Genomic DNA, 24,510 nt, shown 5'->3' with positions numbered 1-24,510 from the left:
CCCCCACCCCACCTGCCCTCAGTTTGTTCTCAGCATTCAAGAGTCTCTCATGGTTTGCCTCCCTCCCTCTCCTCAACTATTTTTCCCCTTCTTCTCCCCCATGGTCCTCCATTATGTTCCTCCTAATCCTCCTATACGTGCAAACATATGGTATTTGTCCTTCTCTGCCTGACTTATTTCGCTCAGCATAACACCCTCAAGGTCCATCCATGTTGCTACACATGGCCAGATTCCATTCTTTCCCATTGCCATGTAGCATTCCATTGTATAGATAAACCACATCTTCTTGATCTGTTCGTCCGTTGATGGACACTTAGGCTCTTTCCATGTTTTGACTACTGTTGAGAGTGCTGCTATGAACATTGGGGTCCATGTGCCCCTATGCATGAGCACTCCTGTATCCCTTGGGTAAATTGCTAGCACTGTTACTGCTGGATCAGAGGGGAGTTCTATTGTTAATTTTTTGGAGGAACCTCCACACTGTTTTCCAGAGGGGCTGCACCAGTTTACATTCCCACCAACAGTGTAGGAGGGTGCTCATTTCTCCACATCCTCGCCAGCATCTAGAGCCCTCTGATTGCTCATTTTAGCCACTCTGGCTGGTGTGAGGTGGTATCTCAGTGTGGTTTTGATTTGTATTTCCCTGCTGAGGAGGGATGCTGAGCATCATTTCATGTGTGTGTTGGCCATCTGGATGTCCTCTCTGGAGAAGTGTCTGTTCATATCTTCTGCCCATTTCTTCACTGGGTTGCTTTTTTTTAGGGGGTGTGGAGTTTGGTGAGTTCCTTATAGATTTTGGATATTAACCCTTTATCTGATATGTCATTTGCAACTATCTTTTCCCATTCTATCGGTTGTCTATTAGTTTTATTGATTGTCTCCTTTGTCTTGCAGAAGCTTTTAATCTTGATGAGGTCCCAGTAGTTTATTTTTGCTCTTGATTCTTTTGCTTTTGGGGATGTGTCAAGTAAGAAATTGCTGCGTTGGAGGTCAAGAGGTTGCTTCCTGTTTTCTCCTCTAGGGTTTTGATGGTTTCCTGTCTCACATTCAGGTCCTTTATCCATTTTGAGTCTATTTTTGTGTATGGTATGAGAAAATGACCTAGTTTCATTCTTCTGCATGTTGCTATCCAGTTCTCCCAGCACCATCTGTTAAGGAGGCTGTCATTTTTCCACTGGATACTCTTTCCTGCTTTGTCAAAGATTAGTTGGCTATATATTTTTGGGTCCAATTGAGTTCTCAATTCTTTTCCATTGGTCTATGTGTCTGTTTTTGTGCCAATACCATACTGTCTTGATGATGACAGCTTTGTAGTAGAGGCTAAAGTCTGGGATGGTGATACCTCCCGTTTTGGTTTTCTTCTTCAATATTACTTTGGCTATTCGGGGACTTTTATGGTTCCATACAAATTTTAGGATGGTTTGTTGTAGTTTTGAGAAGAAAGCTGGTGCAATTTTGATTGGGATTGCATTGAATGTGTAGATTGCTTTGGGTAGTAATGACATTTTAACTATATTTATTCTTCCAATCCATGAGCATGGAATGTTTTTCCATTTCTTTGTGTCTTCTTCAATTTCCTTCATAAGTTTTCTATAGTTTTCCTCATACAGATCTCTTATATCCTTGGTTAGGTTTATTCCTAGGTTCTTTATGGTTTTTTTGTGCAACTGTGAATGGGATCAGTCTCTTGATTTCTCTTTCTGTTGCTTCATTGTTGGTGTATAAGAATCCAACCGATTTCTGCACGTTGATTTTGTACCCTGACTTTGCTGAATTCATGGGTCAGTTCTAGTAGGCTTCTGGTGGAGTCTGTCGGGTTTTCTATGTAGAGTATCATGTTGTCTGTGAAAAGTGAAAGTTTGACCTCTTTACCAATTCTGATGCCTTTTATTTCCTTTTGGTGTCTGATGGCTGATGCTAGGACTTCCAGCACTATGTTAAACAACAGTGGTGAGAGTGGACTTCCCTGTCGTGTTCCTGATCTCAGGGGGAAAGCTCTCAGTTCTTCCCCGTTGAGGATGATGTTAGCTGAGGGCTTCTCATAGATGGCTTTTATGATGTTTAAGTAAGTTCCTTCTATCCTGATGTTCTTGAGAGTCTTTATTAAGAAGGGATGCTGTATTTTGTCAAATGCTTTTTCTGCATCAGGATCGTATGGGTTTTTTTTTTTCTTTTCTTTTGTTAATGTGATGTATCACATTGATTGATTTGCGAATATTGAACCAGCTCTGTAACCCAGGAATGAATCCTACTTGATCTTGGTGGATAATTCTTTTTATGTGCTGTTGGATTCAATTTGCCATTATCTTGTTGAGGATTTTTGCATCTGTATTCATCAAGGATATTGGCCTGTAGTTCTCTTTTTTTGCTGGATATCTGTCTGGCTTGGGAATCAGAGTGATGCTTGCTTCATAAAATGAGTCTGGAAGTTTTCCTTCGACTTCTATTTTTTGGAATAGCTTGAGAAGAACAGGCATTAAGTCTGTTTTAAATGTCTGGTAGAATTCCCCAGGGAAGCCATTAGGTCCAGGGCTCTTATTTGTTGGGAGATTTTTGATAACCGATTTGATTTCTTCACTAGTTATGGGTCTGTTCAGATTTTCTATCTCTTCCCGTGTGAATTTTGGTAGTGAGTGTGTGTTTAGGAATTTGTCCATTTCTTCTAAGTTGTCCAGTTTGTTGGCATATAATTTTTCATAGTATTCCCTGAGAATTGCTTGTATTTCTGAGGGGTTGTTTGTAATAAGTCCATTTTCATTCATGATTTTGTCTATTTGGGTGTTCTCTCTTCTCTTTTTGAGAAGCCTGGCTAGAGGTTTGTCAATTTTGTTTATTTTTTCAAAAAACAAACTCTTGGTTTTATTGATCTGTTCTATTGTTTCTTTGGTTTCTATGTTGTTTATTTCTGCTCTGATTTTTACTATTTCTCTTCTTCTACTGGCCTTGGGGTGCTCTTGTTGCTCTGCCTCTAGTTCCTTTAGGTGAACTGTTAGATTTTGCAATTGCGCTTTTTTGAATTTCTTGAAATAGGCCTGGAGTGCAATGCACTTTCCTCTTAGGACTGCCTTTGCCGCATCCCATAGAGTGTGGATTGTTGTATTTTCATTTTCATTTGTTTCCATATATATTTTAATTTCTTCTCTGATTGCCTGATTGGCCCATTCATTCTTTAAGAGGGTATTCTTTAACCTCCATGTTTTTGGAGGTTTTCCAGACTTCTTCCTGTGATTGATTTCAAGTTTCAAAGCATTATGATCTGAACGTGTGCATGGTATGATCTCAATTCTTTTATATTTATTGAGGGCTGCTTTATGTCCCAGTATGTGATCTATCTTGTAAAATGTGCCATGCGCACTTGAGAAGAAAGTGAATTCCCTGGTCTCAGGATGTAGAGTTCTGAGTATATCTGTCAGATCCATCTGGTCCAATGTGTCCTTCAAGTCTATTGTTTCTTTAGTGATTTTCTGTCTGGTTGATCTATCCATTGCTGTAAGTGGAGTATTAAAGCCCCCTGCTATTAGCACATTCTTATCTATAAGATTGTTTCTGTTTGTGATTAATTGTATTAAGTATTTCGGTGCTTCCATATTCAGCGCGTAGACATTTATAATTGTTAGTTCTTCCTGATGGATAGACCCTGTAATTATTATATAATGCCCTTCTTCATCCCTTGTTACTGTCTTTAATTTAAAGTCCAGTTTGTCTGATATAAGTATAGCTACTCCAGCTTTCTTTTGACTTCCCATAGCAGGATATATATTTCTCCATCCCCTTACTTTTAATCTGAAGGTATCTTCCAGTCTAAAATGCGTTTCTTGTAGACAGCAAATAGATGGATTTTGGTTTTTTTATCCATTCTGCTACCCTATGTCTTTTGATTGGAGCATTCAGCCCATTTACATTCAGTGTTATTATTGAAAAATATGGGTTTAGAGTCATCGTGTCCTTTGTGGGATTCATGCTTGTGGTGGTGTCTCTGGTACCTTGCATTCCTTGCAACATTTCCCTCAGAGAGTCCTCCTCAGGATTTCTTGTAGGGCTGGTTAGTGATGATGAATTCCTATAATTTTTGTTTATTTGGAAAGGCTTTTTATCTCTCCTTCTATTCTGAATGACAGGCTTGCTGGAAAGAGGATTCCTGGCTGCATATTTTTTCTGTTCATCACATGGAAGATTTCCTGCCATTCCTTTCTGGCCTGCCAAGTTTCAGTGATAGGTCTGTCACCACTCTGATAAATCTGCCTTTGTATGTTAGGGCTCTTTTATCCCTAGCTGCTCTCAGAATTCTCTCTTTGTCCTTATATTTTGCCAGTTTCACTATGATATGTCGTGCAGAAGATCAATTCAAGGTATGTGTGAGGGGAGTTCTCTGTGCCTCTTGGATTTCAACGTCTGTTTCCTTCCCCAGATTGGGGAAGTTCTCTGCTATAATTTGTTCAAGGACTCCTTCAGTGCCTTTCCTACTCTCTTCCTCTTCTGGAATTCCTATGATAAGAATATTATTCTGTTTAATTGTATTACTGAGCTCTCAAACTCTCCTTTCATGTTCCTGGATCAGTTTATCTCTCTTTTTCTCAGTTTCCTCTTTTTCTATAATTGTGTCTTCTAAATCACTTATTCTCCTTTCAGCCTCTTCAATCCATGCATTGGACGTCTCCATTTTATTATGCATCTCATTTGTAGCATTTTTTAATTCATCACAACTATTTTTAAGCTCCATAGTCTTGGTAGCAATAGTTTCTCTGATGTCTTCCATGCCTTTCTTAAGCCCAGCGATTAATTTTATGACTTGTTCTAAATTCTTGTTCAGTTATGTTGCTAATATCTGTTTTGAGCAGTTCTTTAGCTGTCATTTCTTCCTGGAATTTCTTTGGAGGAGAGTTCTTCAGTTTTGTTATTTTGGTTAGTTTTCTATCTCTTGTTAGTTTTACAAGTTTGTTGTGTACTCTGCACCTGCAATTGCTGCTGTATTAAAGAGGGCTCTTTGACTGTCCAGGGCCTGTCTGTTTAGAAGTGTTCTTTGAATGGAGTCTCTTGGTTTCTCTTGTTGAGACTTTGGTTATTTTATTTCTCTACTCGTAGTGGTATTTGCGACTCTCCACCATGTGTACTTTGGCTTTTTTTTTTTTTTTTNGAGACTTTGGTTATTTTATTTCTCTACTCGTAGTGGTATTTGCGACTCTCCACCATGTGTACTTTGGCTTTTTTTTTTTTTTTTTTGAGGTAGCCCTGGAAAAGAAAACAGACAGACAACTACACAGGGAACAAAGGTACACAAATGCACAAATTCAACAAACACGGAAACCGAAAGGGAAAAAGAAAAAAAGGAAAGGACAGAAAACAAAACAAACCAAAAAAGAAAAAAAGAGGAAGGAGGGAAGACAAATAATAAAAATAAAAATAAATTTTAAAAAAAAGAAGAAAAGAAAAGAAAAAAAAATACCCAAAAGACAAAGGACAGTGCATCCTGTAGGCAGCTCCCTGAGGCCCTGCCTTGGTGGTTGCGGGGAGAAAAATGGTGGCGCCCTAGTCTTTTCTCTAACCAAGCATTGCAAATCACTCCTTTGGCTCCGATCTTTCTGTGCTGTCTGTGTAGCTAAGGTGGGTGGTGCTCTATGCCCCCCGCCCTGCCTCGTTTCCAGGTTCCAGTCCATTTGCTGTATTGATACCTCCCAAAACAGAGTCCCATAAGTCGCTGCTTCCCTGCTGCCGGGTCCAGGGGTGGGGGAAGCCGCGCAGCCTCAGATCCACCAGGGTCAAGTGGCAGCACAGCCTGGGATCTGCCTCCTCCGCGCTGCAGGGGGTCAAGCCAGGGGAAAGCAGCCCGGGGCTGCTGCCTCCATACCGCGGTGCTGGGGATGGTGCCGGGAGCGCAGAGCAGTTTTTCCTCTCGCCATCTGGGACCAGGGGCACCTAGTTCAAAGTCAGCACCCCAGCTAGAACTAAAAACACCTTCCTTCCAAGCCGAGGTTTTTCTCTTTTCCAGGGATAGTTCTATGAGCAGTTTCAGCCACTCTTTCTTTTCCCCTCGACTCACCGCGACTGCCTGTAAGGGGGCTCTGTCCCCTCCCTCCGTGTCTCCCATAAGGCCTGCTTTTATCTTCCCCAGTTTGCACTCAGCACTTAGGAGGTTGCCTTCCCAGTGTGCTCTGTCTCTTTCTCTTCCCAAACTCCTGCGGCTCAGTGTCCTATGGCTTTAGGCCTTCTCTGTTTGAGAGATGGGTGCGAGCCAACTGCACAGCACTCCCTACTTCTCCACCATCTTGCCTCCCCTCTCTTCTTCCATATATTTTAAATTTTCTTCTTTAATTTCCTGATTGACCCATTCATTCTTTAGTAGGATGTTCTTTAAACTCCATGTATTTGGGGGCTTTCCAAATTTTTTCTTGTGTTTGATTTCAAGTTTCAGAGCATTATGATCTGAAAGTATGCATGGTAGGATTTCAATCCTTTTATACTTATGGAGGGCTGTTTTGTGACCCAGCATGTGATCTGTTTTGGAGAATGTTGCATATGCACTTGAAAAGAATGTGTATTCTGCTGCTTTTGGATAAAACGTTCTGAATACATCTGTTAACTCCATCTGGTCCAGTGTATCATTGAGAGCCATTGTTTCCTTATTGATTTTCTGCCTACACGATCTGTCCATCGCTGTAAGTGAAGTGCTGAAGTTCCCTACAATCACGGTATTGTCTATACATCTGTTTGTGTTTGTGATTAATTGATTTATATATTTAGGTGCTTTCAGATTAGAGGCATAAACATTTACAATTTTAACTCTTCTTGATGGACAGACCCCTTAATTATGATATAGTGCCCTTCTTCATCTCTTGTTATAGTCTTTGTTTTAAAATCTAGTTTGTCTGATGTAAGTATGGTTACTCTGGCTTACTTGTGCCGTCCAGTAGTATGATAGATGGTTCTCCATCCTCTCACTTTCAATACGTAGGTGTTCTCAGGTCTAACATGAGTCTGGTGTAGGCAGCATATAGATGGATTTTTTTTTTTAATCTATTCTGATACCTTGTGTCTTTTGACCGGGACATTTAGTTCATTTACATCCAGAGTGATTATTTACAGATATGGATTTAGTGTCATTGTGTTTTCTGTAGGTTTCATGTTTATGGTGATGTCTCTGGTCCTTTGTAGTCTTTGCTGCTTCCCACTCACAGAAGCCCCCCTTAGGATCTCCTACAGGGCTGGTTTAGTGGTCATGAACTCCTTTTTTTGTGTGTCTGGGAAAACCTTTATCTTGCCTTCTATTCTGAATGACAGCCTTAGTGGGTAAAGGATTCTTGGCTGCATATTTTTCCTACTCAGCACATTGAATATGTCCCGCCACTCTCTGCTGGCCTGCCAAGTTTCAGTGGACAGGTCTGCTACTATCCTTATGTGTCTTGTATGTTAAGTCCCGTTTGTCCCTAGCTGCTTTCAGAATTCTCTCTTTATCTTTGTATTTTGCCAGTGTCACTATGATATGTTGTAGTGTTGACCTGTTTTTCTTGATTTTGAAGGGAATTCTCTGTGCCTTTTTGACTTGGATGTCTGTTTTCCTCTCCAGATTAGGGAAATTCTCAGCTAATTTGTTCAAATAAACCTTCTGTCCCATTCTCTATCCTTCTTCTGAAACTCCTATGTTATGGATATAGGTTCATTTCATGGAATCACTTAGGTCTCTTATTCTCCCCTCATGTTCTAATAATTTCCTTTCCCTCTTTTTTCAGCTTCATCATTTTTCATAATTTTATTTTCTATTTTTCTTTTTTTTTCTTTTTTTTTTTTTTTCTTTTTTTTTTTTTTATCTAGTTTATCTTACATCTCGTTTATAACATTTCTTAATTCATTGTGACTATTTCTTAAGTCTTTGATCTCTGCAGCAATAGATTGTCTGCTGTCTTATATCCTTTTTTCCCCCGAGCTCAGCTATTACGTCTGACGATTGTTATTCTAAATTCTTGTTCTTATATATTATTTATATCTGTTTTGAGCAATTCTCTGGCTGTCATTTCTTCTTGGATTTTCTTTTGAGGAAAATTCTTCCATTTCGTCGTTTTGGCTAGGTTTCTGCCTTTTACATGTTTTAATAGCTTGTTATGTGTCCTGCACTGCAAGTACTACTATATTAAAAAGGAGCCATACACTGTCCAGGGCCTGGCACTTCAGGAAATGGTTTTGGAGTGTGTTGGATGTACTCTGTTGTTGTTTATTTGGCTGTTCTATCCCACTGGCCCGTCCTCTGCAAAGATCCTCCTTGCTCACAGTGGTGGATTGTGTGGACCTTCCACCAGGTGTGCTTTTTTCATTGAGGTAACCCTGGAAGAGAGGAAAAGGCAGGGAACCTGATCCCTTACGAAGAGAAAAATGAAAGGGGTGGGAAAAGAAGATCAAGCAGAGAATCAAAGAAACTATAAGCTAATCCAGAGAGAGAGAAAGGAAAATAAAGACGGAGATCTAGAAAAGTGTAAAAGAATAGAGGAAAAAGACCGATTAAGCAAACAAGCAAAACAAAACAAAAAGTATATATAATAAGAATTGACCAAAAATAACATCAGAAACTATAAGCCGGATTCCAAAGAAAAAAACAATAGAAAGAAAAAGAAGAGAGAAAGGAAGAGAAAAGAAGAGAAGGGAAGAGAAGAGAGAAAAAAGAAACAGACTAACATACAAAACCACAGGACACTTGTCTATTGGTGCTTGGACCAGTGGCTGTGCTGGTCTGGAGTAGAGGCTGTCTGGTTTGATCAGTGTCAGTCCCACTCAAGTAGACAAGCAGTTCCCAGGAGGGGTGGGATTTGGTGTAATTGGGTTCCACCACCACTGGGAGCTGCTGTGCTGCTCCCGGAGGCCCCACCATGTGGGTGAAGTGGATCTCTTCTATGTAGCATAGAGATGGGCCTTGCTTTTTTATCCATTCTGTCATCCTATATCTTTTGATTGGAGTGTTTAGTTCATGTACATTTAAAGTAATTATTGATTGGTATGTACTTATTGCCATTTTGTTTCTCTTTTTGTGGTTGTTTTTGTAGCTCTCTGTTCCTTTCTTCTCTTGGTCTCTTCTCCCACAATTTGGTGGCCCTCTTTAGTGTTATACTTGGATTCCTTTTTCTTTACTTTTTGTGTATCTATATGCAAAATAGCAATTTTTTATGTGTGGTTATCATTACATTTGTATGTAACATCTTATGCATATAGCAGTCTATGTGAAATTGATGGTCACTTAAGTTTGAACCCATTCAAAAAGCACTAAACTTGTACTCTTCTCTCCTCTTCACATTTTAGGTACATAGTGTCTTACTTTACATCCTTTTACTTACTTAATGTCTTGACTCGTTTTTATAGATGTTCTTAATTTTACTGCTTTTGGGCTTCTTTTCTTACTCTTGATTATGATCTTTCATTTCCACTCAGAGTCCCTTTAACATTTTTTGTAGGGCTGGTTTAGTAGTGGTGAATTTATATTTGTCTGGGAAACCTTTTATCAATCCTATTCTGAATGATAGTCCTGCTGGAGAGAATATTCTTGGTTGCAGGTTTTCTTCCTTCACCACTTTGAATATATTATGCCACTCACTTCTGGCCTGCAAAGTTTATGCTGAAAAGTCCACTGATAGCCTTATGGGGTTTCCCTTGTATGTAACTTTTCTCTTTTCTCTTGCTGCTTTTAAAATTCTCTCTTGATCATTCCTTTTTACCATTTTAATTATCATGTGTGATGTGAACCTCTTTGGGCTGATTTTATTGGGGCATCTCTGTGCCTTCTGAATCTGGATTCCTGTTTCCTTCTCCAGATTCAGGAAGTTTTCAGCTATTATTTCTTCAAGTAAAATTTCCACCCCCTTCTCTTTCTTCTTCTTCTTTTGGGACCCCTACAATGTAAACGTTATTACACTTGATGGTGTCATTGAGTTCCCTTAATCTATTGTCATTTATTATTTTTATTATTCTTTTTTCTTTCTTTTGTTCTGCTTGATTGCTTTCCATCACTCTGTCCTCCAGGTCACTAATCCATTCTTCTGCTTCCTCTAGTCTACAATGTATTCCTTCTTGTATATTTTTAATCTCAGTGATTGAGTTCTTCATCTCTGATTGGTTCTTTTTCATGTTTTCTATCTCCTTGAGAGTCTCCCTGAGGTCCTCCACTCTTTTCACAAGTCCAGTGAGTATCTTTATGACCATTACTTTAAATTCTCTATCAGTCATATTACTTATCTCTGTTTTGCTTAGCTCTCTTGCTGTGATTTTGTTCTATTTCATTTGGGACGTATTATTCCATCTCCTCATTTTGTCTAACTCTCTGTGTCTGCCTCTATGTGTTAGGATGTCAGCTATGTTTCCTGCTCTTAAAAGTAGTGGCCTCATGAAGAAGTGGTTCTGTAGTGCCCTGCAGTGCAATGTCCCCTGCTCTCTAGGACTTTGCACTTCAGGGATGTTTTCTATTTGTATTGTGTTTGCCCTACTGTTGTGGCTGAGCTGTGTTTTTCTTCAGTCCAGTCATCTCCAATGACTCTCTTTACCTGTTATGGGCGGTTTTTTGTCCCTGCGGCTAGTCTGGGACTGCCTTGGATTTGAGGTGGGTCAGACCAGGCATTTGACAGAGATGCAGTAGCACCAACCTGCAGGCCATTTTCCCTATGTTGTCCCTGAGAAGCTTTTGTTGTTGGGCAGGGTCTGCAGTTAGGCCCGATATCTGCCCCCAGCCCACTGCTTGGGCCACACTTGAATATGTTTGTGTGGTTATCTTCTCCTCTCCCCAGGGCAAAAGCCACTTTGGGATGGTGCTGGCCTCTGTGGGGGCTGCTTGCACACTGCCATGCTTGTGGCGCCATGTTAGATGGACTTATTCCAAGGGTCAGTTGGAGGGGGTGGTTGGCAGAGAAGCATGCGGGGGCATTGGTGGGAGCAGAAGTGCTATTAACAAGGTAGGTGGAGAGTGTTCGTTGGCTGTACTGGTTCCTGCAGGTGCCTGTGTATCTAGGCTAGGGGGTGGGGGAGGGAAATGGCTCTGACAGCGTTTTGTTCATGGAGAAGTCTCTTAAAGGTCTCTGCCTCTCCCGGCACAAGTTCTAAGATTAATAAGTAAATCCTCTTCCTTAAATCCCTACTTTTCAAATTGCTGCTTCTATGTTGTATCTCAGCAGGTCTGTTTGTTATGCTGTTTCTTTAAGAGTGGGGACTCAGTTTCCTCCCACCCTCTGACTTTCCTTGGATAGAGCTTGCTGAGTTTTACAGTTCCAAATGTTAAGCCCCACTGATTGTAAGAACGTGTTACTTTGTGACTTTCTGGTTTTCAGAGCCAAATGATATGAGGATTTGTCCTCCCAGTGTGGGTCCTCCCTGCCTGGGGTGCCTGGGGTGGGGTCTACTCCTCTCCCTTCTCTATGCCTGTGGGTGCCTCCCTCCTGTGGACAGTACCATAGGTCAGTTTGTTCCCCAACCGCATCTTTGTCCTTCCTGCATTTTTCTGATGTGGCCTCTTCTCTACTTTTAGCCGTGGAGAGCCTGTTGTTTTGCCAGTCTTTGGGTCCTTTACCCTGATGTGGGTATTATTTAAGAGTGTCCGTGGGAGAAGGTGCGCTTAGGACCCTCCTGCTCTGCCGTCTTCCCTGAAAGTCCTCGACCTGTTTCTAGTTTTAGTGCCTACAGATAATAATGCTGTAAATATCCTTGTGCGTGTCTTTGGGCACATGTGTTTTTAGAAAGTTGTCAGTAACTAAATTTAACATTGAGTTGTTGTGCATCTTATTTCACTGGGCACCCTGCTCAGACATTGTGGGGTATTTAGTAAAGTGGGGAAAGATTGGCACTAGGATTCACAAAGTCCAGTATCATGTTTCTATAAAATTATTCATCTTCATTTTAATCAAGTCCAGGATAATGACCAGAAAAGGCTAGAGTTTAGGGATGGATATGTTTAGGAGTCTGTTGCCTTGATTTATAACTCTTAAATATTTAAATATATGGCATATGGACTTCCATTTTTACCTTTGCCCATGGCACTCCAAATAGTAGGTGTAAAACCACTAAAGAAAGAAAGGCAAAGACATCTTAATGCCTAATTTGCAATATGCCCCGTCCCCCCATGAAATCATTCTAGGAAACACTTTGGACATGGGACATTAAGTTTCACAGTGACCTGAAAGAAATCTTCTGTTCAGACCTAGGGATAAAACTGGGCCAAATTACATGCGAATTATACCTAGACTTTCTTTCTTCGAATTTTTTCATAGCTATTTTTATAAAGTGATGTTTTTATTTTTTGAAATTATATTAGTATTGAAAAAGTCATTGTCTTAGTCCTTTTGGGCTTCTGTGACAAAGTACCACAGACTGGGTAGCTTATAAACAACAAACTTATTGTTCAGTTCTGGAGGCTTTAAAGTTCAAAATCAAAGGCTGGAGCATATTCACTATGGTAAGGCACCCCCCTTTCTGGTTCTTAGCTGCATTCTCACTGTGTCCTGACATGGTGGGAGGGGTGAAAGTTGTGTGGGGACTCCTTTCTGAGGGCACTAATCTCATTCATGAGGGCTCCATCTTCATGACCTAAGTACCTCCCAAGGGCCCCCACCTTTGACTACTGTCATCTTTGGGGTTTAGGATTTCAACATGAATTATTGGGGGGGGGATACAAATATTCAGACCATAGCGTCAGTAATCTCTCCTAATTTTGCCTATAGAAATTTGGCTATTCAGGTCACAAGGCTATGTCTAAGGTACCAGCTGACAATTTTATGACAATGCATATTATTTTTTAATAAGAGGTACTCTTGTACATGCACTGAGTTACTGTAAAGATGGATTAGTTTGGTACATTCCAGAGCACCATGGAGAAAAACACATGTTCAGCAATCAATTTGACTCCTGGTTCTGCTGCTAAGTAGCCTTACAAGCTGTGTGATCTTGAGTACATTTCTTAACCTTCCTGTGCTGTAGTCTCCTTCTCTGTAGAGTGAGGTGATAATTGTGCAAATCAGAAATGATTTTTACAAAGGCTAAATGAAGTGATATATAGAGTTTAGAACAGTGTCTGGTACATAGTTAATATTTGGCAACAGCCTTCATTTTATGTAGAATTGTTGTAATTCTTCATAAGGTGAACTTACTGCTTCACTTCCTTCTTGCTGACAGCTACAGGCATCCATGATCCAAGAAGATGCCACCGAGGACAGCGAAGGTGACAACTCCAGCCCTTCCATGAGCACTGGTCAGAGGGCTTCTGGAGGTGGCCACGGGGCTCAGGATGACCATGAAGAAGAGGTACGTGGGATTCCACACCCAACAAAGACTTCCCAGTTTGTATAGATTCTAGATGTGGGATCTCATCAAGGGTAAGAGTCAAATATTTAACAGCCAGTAGGGCATGGGCACCAGCCCATCTGAAAGCACTTAGGCAGTAGACCTGGGAGGGTCAGGAGGACCCTGCCTGCGGCAGTCCTGTAGTTATAGCATCATGGGAAGCTGGGGTGACCCCAAAAGAGGGGGAATGTATATAGGATCAGAATAGCTACTCACTCACCACCCCGTCCAGGAGTGTTTTAATATTTTAACCTAGCTACTGCTGTATCTGTGAGTATGAGGTGAATATCAGCCTTCGGATTTACTGACATAGGAGATCCTCAATGCTAGTGAGTCCTCCTTTTTATTTTTTTTAAGTTTATTTATTTGTTTTGAGAGTGACCAAGTGTGAGTTGGGGGAGAGGGTCAGAGAAAGAGGAAGAGAGAGACTTCCAAGCAGGTTCCACACTGTCAGCGCAGAGCCTGACAGGAGGGGCTTGATCCCACGAACGATGAGATCATGACCTGAGCCGAAATCAAGAGTTAGGTGCTTAACCAATTGAGCCACCCAGGCGCCCTGCTAGTGAGGCCTCCTTGACTCAAAACTGTACCCATGGGAACCAGCTATGTTTATTCTACGCTGTCCAATCAGTACCCCTCAAGCTATTCGAGCAGAGCCCGAATCTAGCCCTTCTGAAGAAGTAAAAGGCAAGTTATTTATGCTCAGCCCGCCTCCCTGACATAAGCATGCCCCGCTGCCATCCCCTCTGTTCTCCTGTCTCAACCCAGCCCTGGCTCCATGGGGACTTTGCTGATCTATCCTTGTAACATTATCTGCCTCTCCTGTGAATTCAAGAGTTGCTTTGTTCCCTCCTCCTGCCCTGCACATTTCTGTCTGAGATCTGCCACGCCCCCTCGGGAATGTGCCACATTTCCCTAGATGAAGGCAGGTGGCTGTTTTTATACCACCGCTGAAGTATCCCATAAGCCTGAATGGGCTGGGGGTTTTAACTGGATCTCTGTTCTAATCCTGGAGTGGGGGCAGGGTTCCTATAAAGCCTGAGAGATGCTATAAGAAGCTCCATTTGTGGTGTTAATTACTAAAAAAAAAAAATCATTTAAACTAATGGATGGTCCATCAGAATTAATGAAAAATCTGGATCAAGTTTTTCCGACTAGATTCCAGGTACAGAAAGTAACCCATATTAGTGGCTATTAATATTCCTAAGCCTGTGGGACCTGTGGGGATGTTTTAGAATCCAGCCCACACATCGTCTGACTCATCCAGTCCCAGCCTGTCCAGTACAAGCTCTCTCATCTGTTCATGCCATGCCTTCAATATTTACCCAGTTAGTGTTCACCTTCTCCCTCCGCCACGAACCAGCTTCTTGTTTGGACAAACTTGGGCTCCATTTATAGGTTTCTTCCCCCAAGTACAGTCATTGCCAAGAGTACACAGGCTTGACTCTCTTGCCCCTTCAAGGTCCTCTCCAACTTCCTCCGTACCAGGGGTTGGCCAAACTCTGGATTATGGGCACACTTCTCCAGACTGCCAAGTCCGCCCAAGACTTCGACACTAGCCATAGGTTTGGGGGCCCCCAGAACCACCTTCTCTTCAGACCAGTCAGTTACAAATTCAGGGTCCCCTCAGATTCTCTCAGGGTTGATAATTTATAGGATGACTTACAGAATTCAACAGAGTTCAACCCTTACAATTAGGCTTTTACTGTAACTCAAATATATGGATCAGAAGCAGCCAGAGGAAGAGTCACATAGACAGAATCTGACACGGGGAGGGTTCCAAATTCCAGAATTCTGTGTTCTTAGAGAGACATTCGTCTCCCGGATATCGATATGTGGCAGTGTGCCAGCCCAGGACACTCGCCTGAGCTCCAGCCTCCAAAGCTTTATTACATAGGCAACTCCGTGGTTGTATTCAATCTTCTGCTCCATCTGCTCCCTGGAGATTGGGCTTGAACGCATGGGTCCACGTCTCAACCCTCCAACCACAGGAACAATCAGATGTGGTCCCAGGGGCTCACCATGAATAACACAGACAGTTCTTTCATGTGGGAGATGTCAGGAGTTTAGAGGTTACCTCCCTGGAGCCAGCACCGAGCCAGCCCTCTCCTTGGGTGGGGTTAATTCTTTGCCACACATTCCACCATTACCTTGCTTCTCTCTCTCTTCTTTCTCTTGCCTCTCTTGCCTCTTTCTCTCTCCTTTCTACCCCTGTCCTTCACCTCCTCTAAGCTGTTTTCATTGCTGAATCAGAGGCGCTGATTCCCGTCTTCTCTCCAGAGTTCCCGACATGGTTGACCGCATCCTCCATTCCTTCCTTGGTATTTCTCCTTCCTTGACCGCACCCCCATGACTCCTGGTTCTTTGACCTTTTCTTTTCAGCATCCATTTCTTTCTTTCTCACCTCCAAATGAAGATATCTTCCCAGGCTAGGAGCTCTGTGATCTTCCCCTAGTGTCTCTTCCTGGTCCCCTTACGTCCCACAGGTGAGGTTCTAGATGTTCATCTCCAGCCTGGACTTTTCTTCTGAACCTGTCCTTCCTCTACCACTGTGTGCTGAGATTCTACTTGTGTGGCCAGCTGTCACCTGAAACACAACACACCTGCACATGTAACTAATCTCCTTCTCCAATTTATCCATTTATGTCAATGCCATTCTTTTAGCTCCTCACACTCAAGAACCACAGAGCCCTGTATGACGCTGGCCCCTGCTGGGTATAAGACCCTTTTCTGCATTCCCACAGTACCGCTGACTCTTGATTATTGCACACTGTCCCCACTACCCTGTGAGCCACCCGAGGGCCAGGATAGTGCCAGTCAAACTGTCCCCTCTCCCCACCCCCCCCACAGCATCAGAGTGAATGAAGGAAACAGCATGCTGTTGCTGTCTGTGCTGTTTCTTCCTCTCCATCTCTGGAGTAGTAAGCTAATCAACAAACAGGCTCTTTTGCTTACAGACTCTGCCTTTGCTTGTCCATTTTTCCACCAGATTGTCTCCCCCAATACTTCTTTATTCTCTCCCCCACCCCGCCCCTGCTACCACTTTCCATCCAGATACTTTTCATGGTTCCTCATTGACTCCAGGTTATTTTCTCAACTCTGCTCTTTACTGAAACTTCAATGCCTGGGCTCTCCTTTGAACTCCTCACCAAACAAGCTCCCACTTCCAGCCAAACTGTTTCCCGCCCAGAACTTGCCTTCCTGATGTTCCCAACGACCCACCTTCTCCTTACGGGGAGTCATTTCCTTCACCAGGAATGGTCTTGCTTATCTTTTACCTCCTGATGCCTCACCAGCCTTCACAGCACAGCGCACATCTCACCTCCTGTGACAACTTACCTGCTGGTCTCTCTTCTTCTTTGAACTTTTTTCAACTATTTCTGGGAAATGTTACTGCACACATACTGTACCTTACTTTGTGCTGCTAATTCTCTAAGAGTATATTAATATTTGTTTTCCTCTAGTTCAACTGGAAGTGACTTAACAGCGGAACCCATGTCTTATTCATCTGTGTATCATTAGTAATACCTTCCATGTAGAAAATACTTAATGAAATAGAATAAAAAACTCTTTCTTTCAGTTCAACTTTGGAGACATCTTTGTGCATCAAGCCATCCACACGATCGAGTACTGCCTGGGCTGCATTTCGAACACAGCCTCTTACCTCCGGCTCTGGGCCCTCAGCCTGGCTCACGCCGGTGAGTTAGCTCCCTCGGGGTCACAATCAGATCTCCCCCCGGGAAACAGAAGCAAAGTGCTTGTTTGGAAAAGTACCTTTTCTGGGTTATTTCCGGCATATTTGCCCAAAGGAAATAGGAAGAAGTGACTTTTTCAGTAGGCCTGACTTTCTGTGACTGAAGTAGTTACCCACTGTATCAGTTTCCTGTTGCTGCTATAACAAATTGCCACAAATTTAGCAGCTTAACACAATACAAATTTACTGTCTTACAGTTCTGGAGTTCTAGAACCAAGATGTCAGCAGGGCTGAGTTCCTTCTAGAAGCTCTGGAGGAGAATCCATTTCCCTGCCATTTCTAGTTTCTGGAGGCCACCTGCATTACTTTTGGCTCTTGGGCTCATCAGTCTGACTCCTGCTTCATTCGTCATCGTCATGTCTCTATTTTCTCTGGCTCTGACTCCTCTGCTGCCTTCTTCTAAGGACTTTGTGGTTACCTTGGGCCTTGAGCCTATGTGGATAATCCTGGGTGATCTCCTTATCTCCACACCCTTTCACTTAATCCTAACTGCTTAATCCATTCTTTTTTTTTAAAGTTTATTTATTTACTTTGCGTGGGCAGGGGTGGGGGGGTAGGGGGAGTGGGGGTGGAGGGGAGGGTGGGAGGGTTGGGGAGAGAGAGAGGGAGAGCACATGAGCACACAAGAAGATCCCAAGCAAGCTCCATGCAGTCAGCACAAAGCCCAACTTGGGGCTCAAACTCATCAACCCTGAGATCATGACCTGAGCCAAAATCAAGAGTCAGATGCTTAACTGACTGCTTAACTAAGAATGGGGGTACAAGGAGGAAGTGAGAGTGAGACACTGGAAGTTAACACACTTTTCTGTTGTGTTAATCCAGCAGAAAGCCAGAGCTGGGGGACAGGGCACAGCACAGGTACAGATACCCCACCTTGTGCTCTCACATCTCTCTTCTCATCATGTCCCTATGTCTACTTGCAAGTGACAGGCCTTAATCTCTCTGGGCCATGCAACCTTTTGGATGGGTGACCTCAAGTCTCAATCCAACAATGTAATGATAGTATCTCCCCAGAAGGAAAAGTGTCAACAAGCTCCCTGGTCTCTCTTCTTATAAGGGCACTAATCCCATCATGAGGGCCCCACCCTTATGACCTCATCAACCCCTATTCACCTCCCAAATGCCCCTTCTCCAAATACCATCACTTTGGTGAGTAGGGATTCAACATGTGAACTCAAACATTCAGTCTGAACATTCAGTCCGAACATTCAGTCCGAACATTCAGTCTGTGTCAAATCATATTCTATGTATTCCATTGTGTTTTACTTCTGTGGCGTAACATTTTGTTACTCAGATTTATTCATGATGCTGCTGGTAGCTATTGTTTGCTCACTTTCACTGGTGAATAATATGCCTCCATGTGTTTGTTGTCATGACAGAAACTCCTCTATTTTGAGCACTGCCATAGACAATCTCATGCAGGTGCCCCAGGGCACATGTGCCTGAGTTTTCCACCTGAGAGCACAGTGTTGGGATTCTAGGGTGTGCAGACCCAGGAATATGGTATGAAAAAACCCTGCACTTGCCACATAAACCCTGTGGCTGAGAATGTTTCTCTTGCTCTTACAGAACTGTCTGAAGTGCTCTGGACCATGGTGATGAACATTGGCCTTCGCCTGCGAGGCTGGGGGGGACTCATTGGAGTCTTTATCATTTTTGCCATTTTTGCTGTTCTGACGGTAGCCATCCTGCTGATCATGGAGGGCCTCTCTGCCTTCCTGCACGCCCTGCGACTGCACTGGTGAGCGTGGCTGCGCTATGGGGGCTCTGTGTGCTCTAGAGAGATGATGGGCCATGGGACCAGCTGAGGGTACATCTGACCTAGTTTGAGTCACCTTTTGGTGTAATATTACACCATGCTGATGTGTATATGTGTGTGCATGTGTGTATGTGTATACATATATAATGGCTGCCCTATGATAAATGTTAGTTCCCATTTACTCATTCTTTTTAATTATTATTATTATTATTATTATTATTATTTTTAATGTTTATTTCTGAGAGAGAGAGAGCTGGTAGGAGGGGGCAGAAAGACAGGCGGATAGAGGATCTCATGTGGGCTCTGTACTGACAGCAGAGAGCCTGATTTGGGGCTCAGACTCACAAACTGTGGGATCATGACTGGAGCCGAAGTTAGACGCTTGACTGGCTGAGTGACCCAGGAGCCCCTTACTTGTTCTCTTTTAAGTGTTTGTTTGTTATATCACAACTAGCTTCAAGATAAGGAACACCTGCAAGTATTGGTAAGATGGCAGATCTGAAACAGGCTCACAGAGACATACTTAGTGACTCTGGGATATTGGGCCCATAGTGCTGAGTGCAGGAATTATACCAGAAGTACAGGCACCTCTTCACCGTGGAAACAGAAGGAGGGTAACTGGAAGGAGGAAGGCACTCACAGGAGATCCTTGACATTCACAGATGTGTCCGGAGACTATCAGCCATCACTAGGTTTACAAATATGAAAACATTTGTTGAAGCTCTTGTGTTTCCAACAAGTCATATCCTGACCAAGAATTTTGAGCGTGTGTTCATACCCCTAAACCACACAGTCTCTTTAGCTTTCACTGATGCATTCTACCTCCCTCTGTGTGCGCTGTTTATAAAGAAGTTTGCACACTCTGTGTATCGAGTGGAGAGAATCACAGCGCCCCCTGGCTCAGGTTATGACATCATCTCTCCCCATGTCATTAAGGAAATGAACTTGTATCATAATCAAGCATGAACGATCATGCGTGATGTCTGCGATGTAAGTTAAAGACCGTTTTTCAGTCAAGGTTCTGGGTATTGTGAAACAGCATAAGGCCCATGTTTAAGATGAGGATGGAGAAGAAAAACCACATGCAACCTTGGAAAGCGTTCTCTCATCGCCAGCTTGTGAGACACGGCTTCACAGCGAGGGCTTCTCTGCTCGTGGGAGCCAGAGGGAGGCTGGTAGCAGAGGCCTGGAGGAAGTGGGATGGGAGACAAAAGGAGAAGTGGGAGCGGAAGGCAAGAGAAGGATTTGTAGAAGCCTCAGAGGAGCCTGAGCGCCTGCCCCCGCACGCCTTCCTGACCCTGTGCTTGCTTTTACAAATGCCCTAATTCTTCCCTTTGGCTGCCAGCCTCTAGCTTACATGTTTTTATCTCACTTTTTATTTATTTCTTTCTTTGCCTCCCTCCCTCCCCAAGGGTGGAGTTCCAGAACAAGTTCTACGTCGGGGCCGGTTACAAGTTTTCTCCTTTCTCCTTTAAATACATCCTGGACGGGACATCGGAAGAGTAGTAGCAAGTCCCGTAGCTGCCACATCTCCTGCCCCAGTCTCCGTGCCCATGGAAGAAGGTCAGCCTTGTCTTCAATGTCAGCCTGTGCCAGACGGTCAATGGATGATTGTTCTCAGCTACCTGGAGGCAGGAAGCCGTGTATATTTTACTTACAAGCCTTGGGATTTGATACGACTTGACTGTGTCGCAGAGGAACTCACCTCATGTGGGGTTGTCATTGTCAAATACTAAAATGACTGAGAAATGGGGAGCGCTACACTGGTGGTTTCCTGCAATATTGTAAGTATCACATGCAAGAAAATAAACTTCTGGGCCATTCCTTTGTTCTTGCAGACGTCTTTGTCCAAAAATTATTCCGTAATATTTAGTATTAATAATTACAGGCCAAAGCTAAACAATAGAGTTACACAAACTAATTCAAGAGGATTATGTTTATTTATTCTTTCATTTCCTGGTTCCTCAGACATGTTTTTTTCCTTGTCTGGGGCTAAGCTTTATAAGATTAGGAACTTTCTCATGAATTTCCACTCCAGGTGGGAGAGAAAGGGTAATGTTCTCTGGATGGAGGGCTGTCCCCATGGGCCTCTCTGTGTTGTTAATCCTCTGGAATGAAATGTGACAACATGATACCATCAGCGACTGTTTGCTGGATGCACATTGTGCTGCAAGAACTGGAGAAAGACATTTGAAGGCTTGAGAAAGTTCTGGAAAACAGCCTGCCAGACAGGAAGACTGCCAGACAAGTCTTCCCTGATACTCTGTGGGTCTGTCAGCCCTGAAGTCATTTCTAAGGCTCCTGGATTGTCAAACTCCTAAGAGCCAGTTGTAAAGTAAGATATGTGTCACCAACTATTTGGATGACTATTTAGTTATCCAGGTTAATCATAATCATCATGGTAACTAGACCAGTAGAATTAAGCATTGTTTTTTTTTTTTTTGTTTTATTTATTTCTAGGAGAGAGAGAGAGAGACAGTGTGAGCAGGGGAGGGTCAGAGAGAGAGGGAGTCACAGACTGAAACAGGCTCCAGGCTCTGAGCTGGCAGTCAGCACAGAGCCCGACGCGGGGCTCGAACCCACGAACCGCAAGATCATGACCTAAGCGAAAGTCGGACGCTTAACCGACTAAGCCACCCAGGCGCCCCAGAATTAAGCATTGTTAACTTTGGTACAGTGCTTTACAGTTTACAAGGCACTTTCTTTAAAAAATGGTTTTAATGTTTATTTATTTTTGAGAGAGAGAGACAGAGACAGAGTGTGAGTAGAGAAGGGGCAGAGAGAGAGAGGGAGACACAGAATCCTAAGCAGGCTCCAGGCTCTGAGCTGTCAGCAGGGAGCCCAACATGGGGTTTGAATTCACTGACTATGAGATCATGACCTGAACTGAAGTTGGATGCTTAACTGACTGAGCCACCAAGGCGCCCCACAAGGCACTTTTAAAAAACAAGTCATGTATTTATTTTCAGTTTTTTTAAAGATGTTTTTAAATGTTTATTTTTGAGAGAGAGAGAGACAGACAGAACACAGGTCAGGGAAGGGTAGAGAGCGAGGGAGACACAGAATGTGAAGCAGGCTCTAGGCTCTAAGCTGTCAGCACAGAGCTGGATGTGAGGCTCCAATTCATAAACCATGAGATCATGACCTGAGATAAAAGTTGGATGCTTGACTGACTAAGCCACCCAGGCGTCCTTAATTTTTTTTTTTTTTAAGTAAACTCCACCTCCAACATGGGAATTGAACTCACAACCCCAAGATCCAGAGTCACATGCTCTTGTGATTGAGCCAGCCAGGTGTTCCACTTTCTACACAGCATCTAGTTCTTAAGATTTCAGAGTATTTGCCCAAATCCAAAATTGCTTTTTGGACAGATCTGTTTTCCTCAGCTCTCTTCTGCCCTGCTATGTAGTGGGATTGATTGGTGCTCATGGAAGTATCATTGCTCAGATCCAACGAAGCTTCTGTCACCTTCTATATCAATGTCATGACTTGTCTAGCACAACTTAAGGCACAATTAGCTGCTCAACAGATATTCAGAGATTAAAGCAGGTTGAGCAAAGAATAATAGTTGACATCTTTGAGTTCCAACTCTGATACTTTATCATGTGTGTCCTCAGGCAGGAGACTGAGTTGTTCTGATCATTGCCAAAATGGGGATAGTGATCTCTACTTCTCTGGGTTGTGGAAGAGAGGTGAAAAGCACCTGGTGTGGACCAGGTGCTTATCCAGTAGCATTGCCTGAAGGAAAGAACAGACAAAAGCCTTGGTAATTGTTAGTTTAAGTCCATAAAAGCCAAGGTCACTGGATAATTTCAGGGCTCTCAGGACATTACTGCCCTTCTCAACAACTATCTAAAAATATGTTATGCGTAGGGGCCACTGGGTGGCTTAGTTGGTTAAGTGTCCAACTTCGGCTCAGGTCATGATCTCACGTTCATGGATTTGAGCCCTGCGTTAAGCTCTGTGCTCAGAGCCTGGAGCCTGCTTTGGATTCTGTGTCTCCCTCTCTCTCTGTTCCTCCCCCATTCATGTTCTGTCTCTCTCTGTCAAGAATAAATAAAAACATTTAAAAAATTTTTTAAATATGCTATGCATAGATGGATCACCAGCCTTTTGCTCTTTAATTCTAAGCAGTGATGGCTGTGAGAAAAGATTTGAAAGGGCAAAGCTTCCTTCTGCCCCTCACCTAGACCCCTGCTCTTCCAGAAGTCTGTGATTTTCCTCCAAGGTTTGGCAGCCTTCTTCGGTCTCAATGAGAGACGTAATTTCCCCTTTAAAAAGGGATTGGGTGAAGAGTTACAGAAAAGAGGGTGTGACCTGGATGCCACTCACTTGCCCACTAGGCAAGGTTGCGCCTTAAAGACTTCCATTCACAGAACTGAGCCAAAAGGGGATGAGAAGACCTGGGGGCTGGGCTTCTTAGGCAGGTAAGTCCAGAAGCCCCTCCAGGGGCCACCGATGGTCTAACTGCTGCATGAGACTTGGCTGCATTAAAAGAGAGCGAAAGAGCCTGAAACTGGAAAGCTTTCCAAGGAATATACAGAGGTAAGAAACTCTGGGCAGCTTGGATCTGGATTTACTTTTCCTGCTTTGGAGTGGGGGTTGAGGCTGTAGGATTTTTGACCATTTGTACTTGGCTGAAGGCACATGGAATATGAAAAGTTCACTCTTCACACTGATGACATTGCAAAACAAATTACATCATACACACATATAAGCACGTTCAGTTTTAAAAAACTGTACCGTGGCTCAATTGTTTCTGGCTAAAAAAATTCAGTATAGCAAAGTGCAGTTGAATAAAAAGTCCATCAGATTCCTAGAATTTGTTTTGATGAAGCTTGAATGCCACTTGAACCTTCTGAATATCAGTTCTTACAGATTATTTATTTATTTATTTAAAGATTTTATTTTTAAGTAATCTCTACACCCAACCTGGGGCTCAAAATCACAACCCTGAGATCAAGAGTCACAGGCTACATGAGGTGAGCCAGGCAGGCACCCCTCTCACAGATTCTTTGAAGCTGGATCATGGGTTACTTTCCCATTGTAGTTTTTAAGAAGCTGATGGTGAGGAGTGGGAAACCTTCTTCCCCATGTTCTTCCTTCTCTTCTTGAGTTGGTCCAACTGATCATACATCTACCATCTGTCCATCCTACCCCTATGTTAGAATGGATTTAGGGGAAACAACAGAAGATGCCAACTCAGCTTTTCCAACACTTCATTTCACACTTGAGATTACAAGCTCTATCTGTAATGTACCTCATATCTGTCTCTGTGGAACATTCCTCTTTTTTTTTTTTTTTTACAAATAGTTTATTGTCAAATTAGTTTCCACATGACACTCAGTGCTCATCCCCACAAGTGTCCTCCTCCATGCCCCTCCCCCCTCCCCCCCACATCCATCAGTCCTCAGTTTTTGGCAGTATTCAAGAGTCTCTCATGGTTTGCCTCTCTCCCTTTCCCCCACCATTTCCGCCCTTCTTCTCTCCCTTGGTCCTCTGTCAAGTTCCTCCTAATCCTCCTATACGTGCAAACATATGGTATTTGTCCTTCTCTGCCTGACTTATTTTGCTCAGCATAACACCCTCAAGGTCCATCCATGCTGCTACACATGGCCAGATTTCATTGTTTCTCATTGCCATGTAGTATTCCATGGTATAGATAAACCACATCTTCTTGATCCATTCGTCCGTTGATGGA

General features: G+C 43.0%; 1 protein-coding gene across 4 annotated transcripts in view; it reads left to right on the top strand.

Moving 5' to 3' along the window:
- ATP6V0A4 (ATPase H+ transporting V0 subunit a4) overlaps positions 1-20,646 on the top strand; it is a 95,014-nt gene extending 74,368 nt beyond the window's left edge. For all 4 annotated transcript variants that reach the window (XM_039234026.1, XM_039234025.1, XM_039234024.1 and 1 more), the window contains 4 exons: positions 13,129-13,257; positions 16,877-16,994; positions 18,620-18,791; positions 20,222-20,646. In XM_039234026.1, the coding sequence (XP_039089957.1) occupies positions 13,129-13,257; positions 16,877-16,994; positions 18,620-18,791; positions 20,222-20,315 (513 nt within the window). In that variant the 3' untranslated portion in view covers positions 20,316-20,646. The remainder of the gene's footprint in view (positions 1-13,128; positions 13,258-16,876; positions 16,995-18,619; positions 18,792-20,221) is intronic.
- The last annotated feature ends 3,864 nt before the right edge of the window (positions 20,647-24,510 follow it).

Source organism: Hyaena hyaena, unplaced genomic scaffold (assembly GCF_003009895.1).
Source record: "Hyaena hyaena isolate Hyena2069 unplaced genomic scaffold, ASM300989v1 scaffold_82, whole genome shotgun sequence".
Classification (NCBI taxonomy): Eukaryota; Metazoa; Chordata; class Mammalia; order Carnivora; family Hyaenidae; genus Hyaena; species Hyaena hyaena.
The sequence above is the reverse complement of the archived record's forward strand: the minus strand, read 5'-3'. Positions and strand labels throughout refer to the sequence as shown.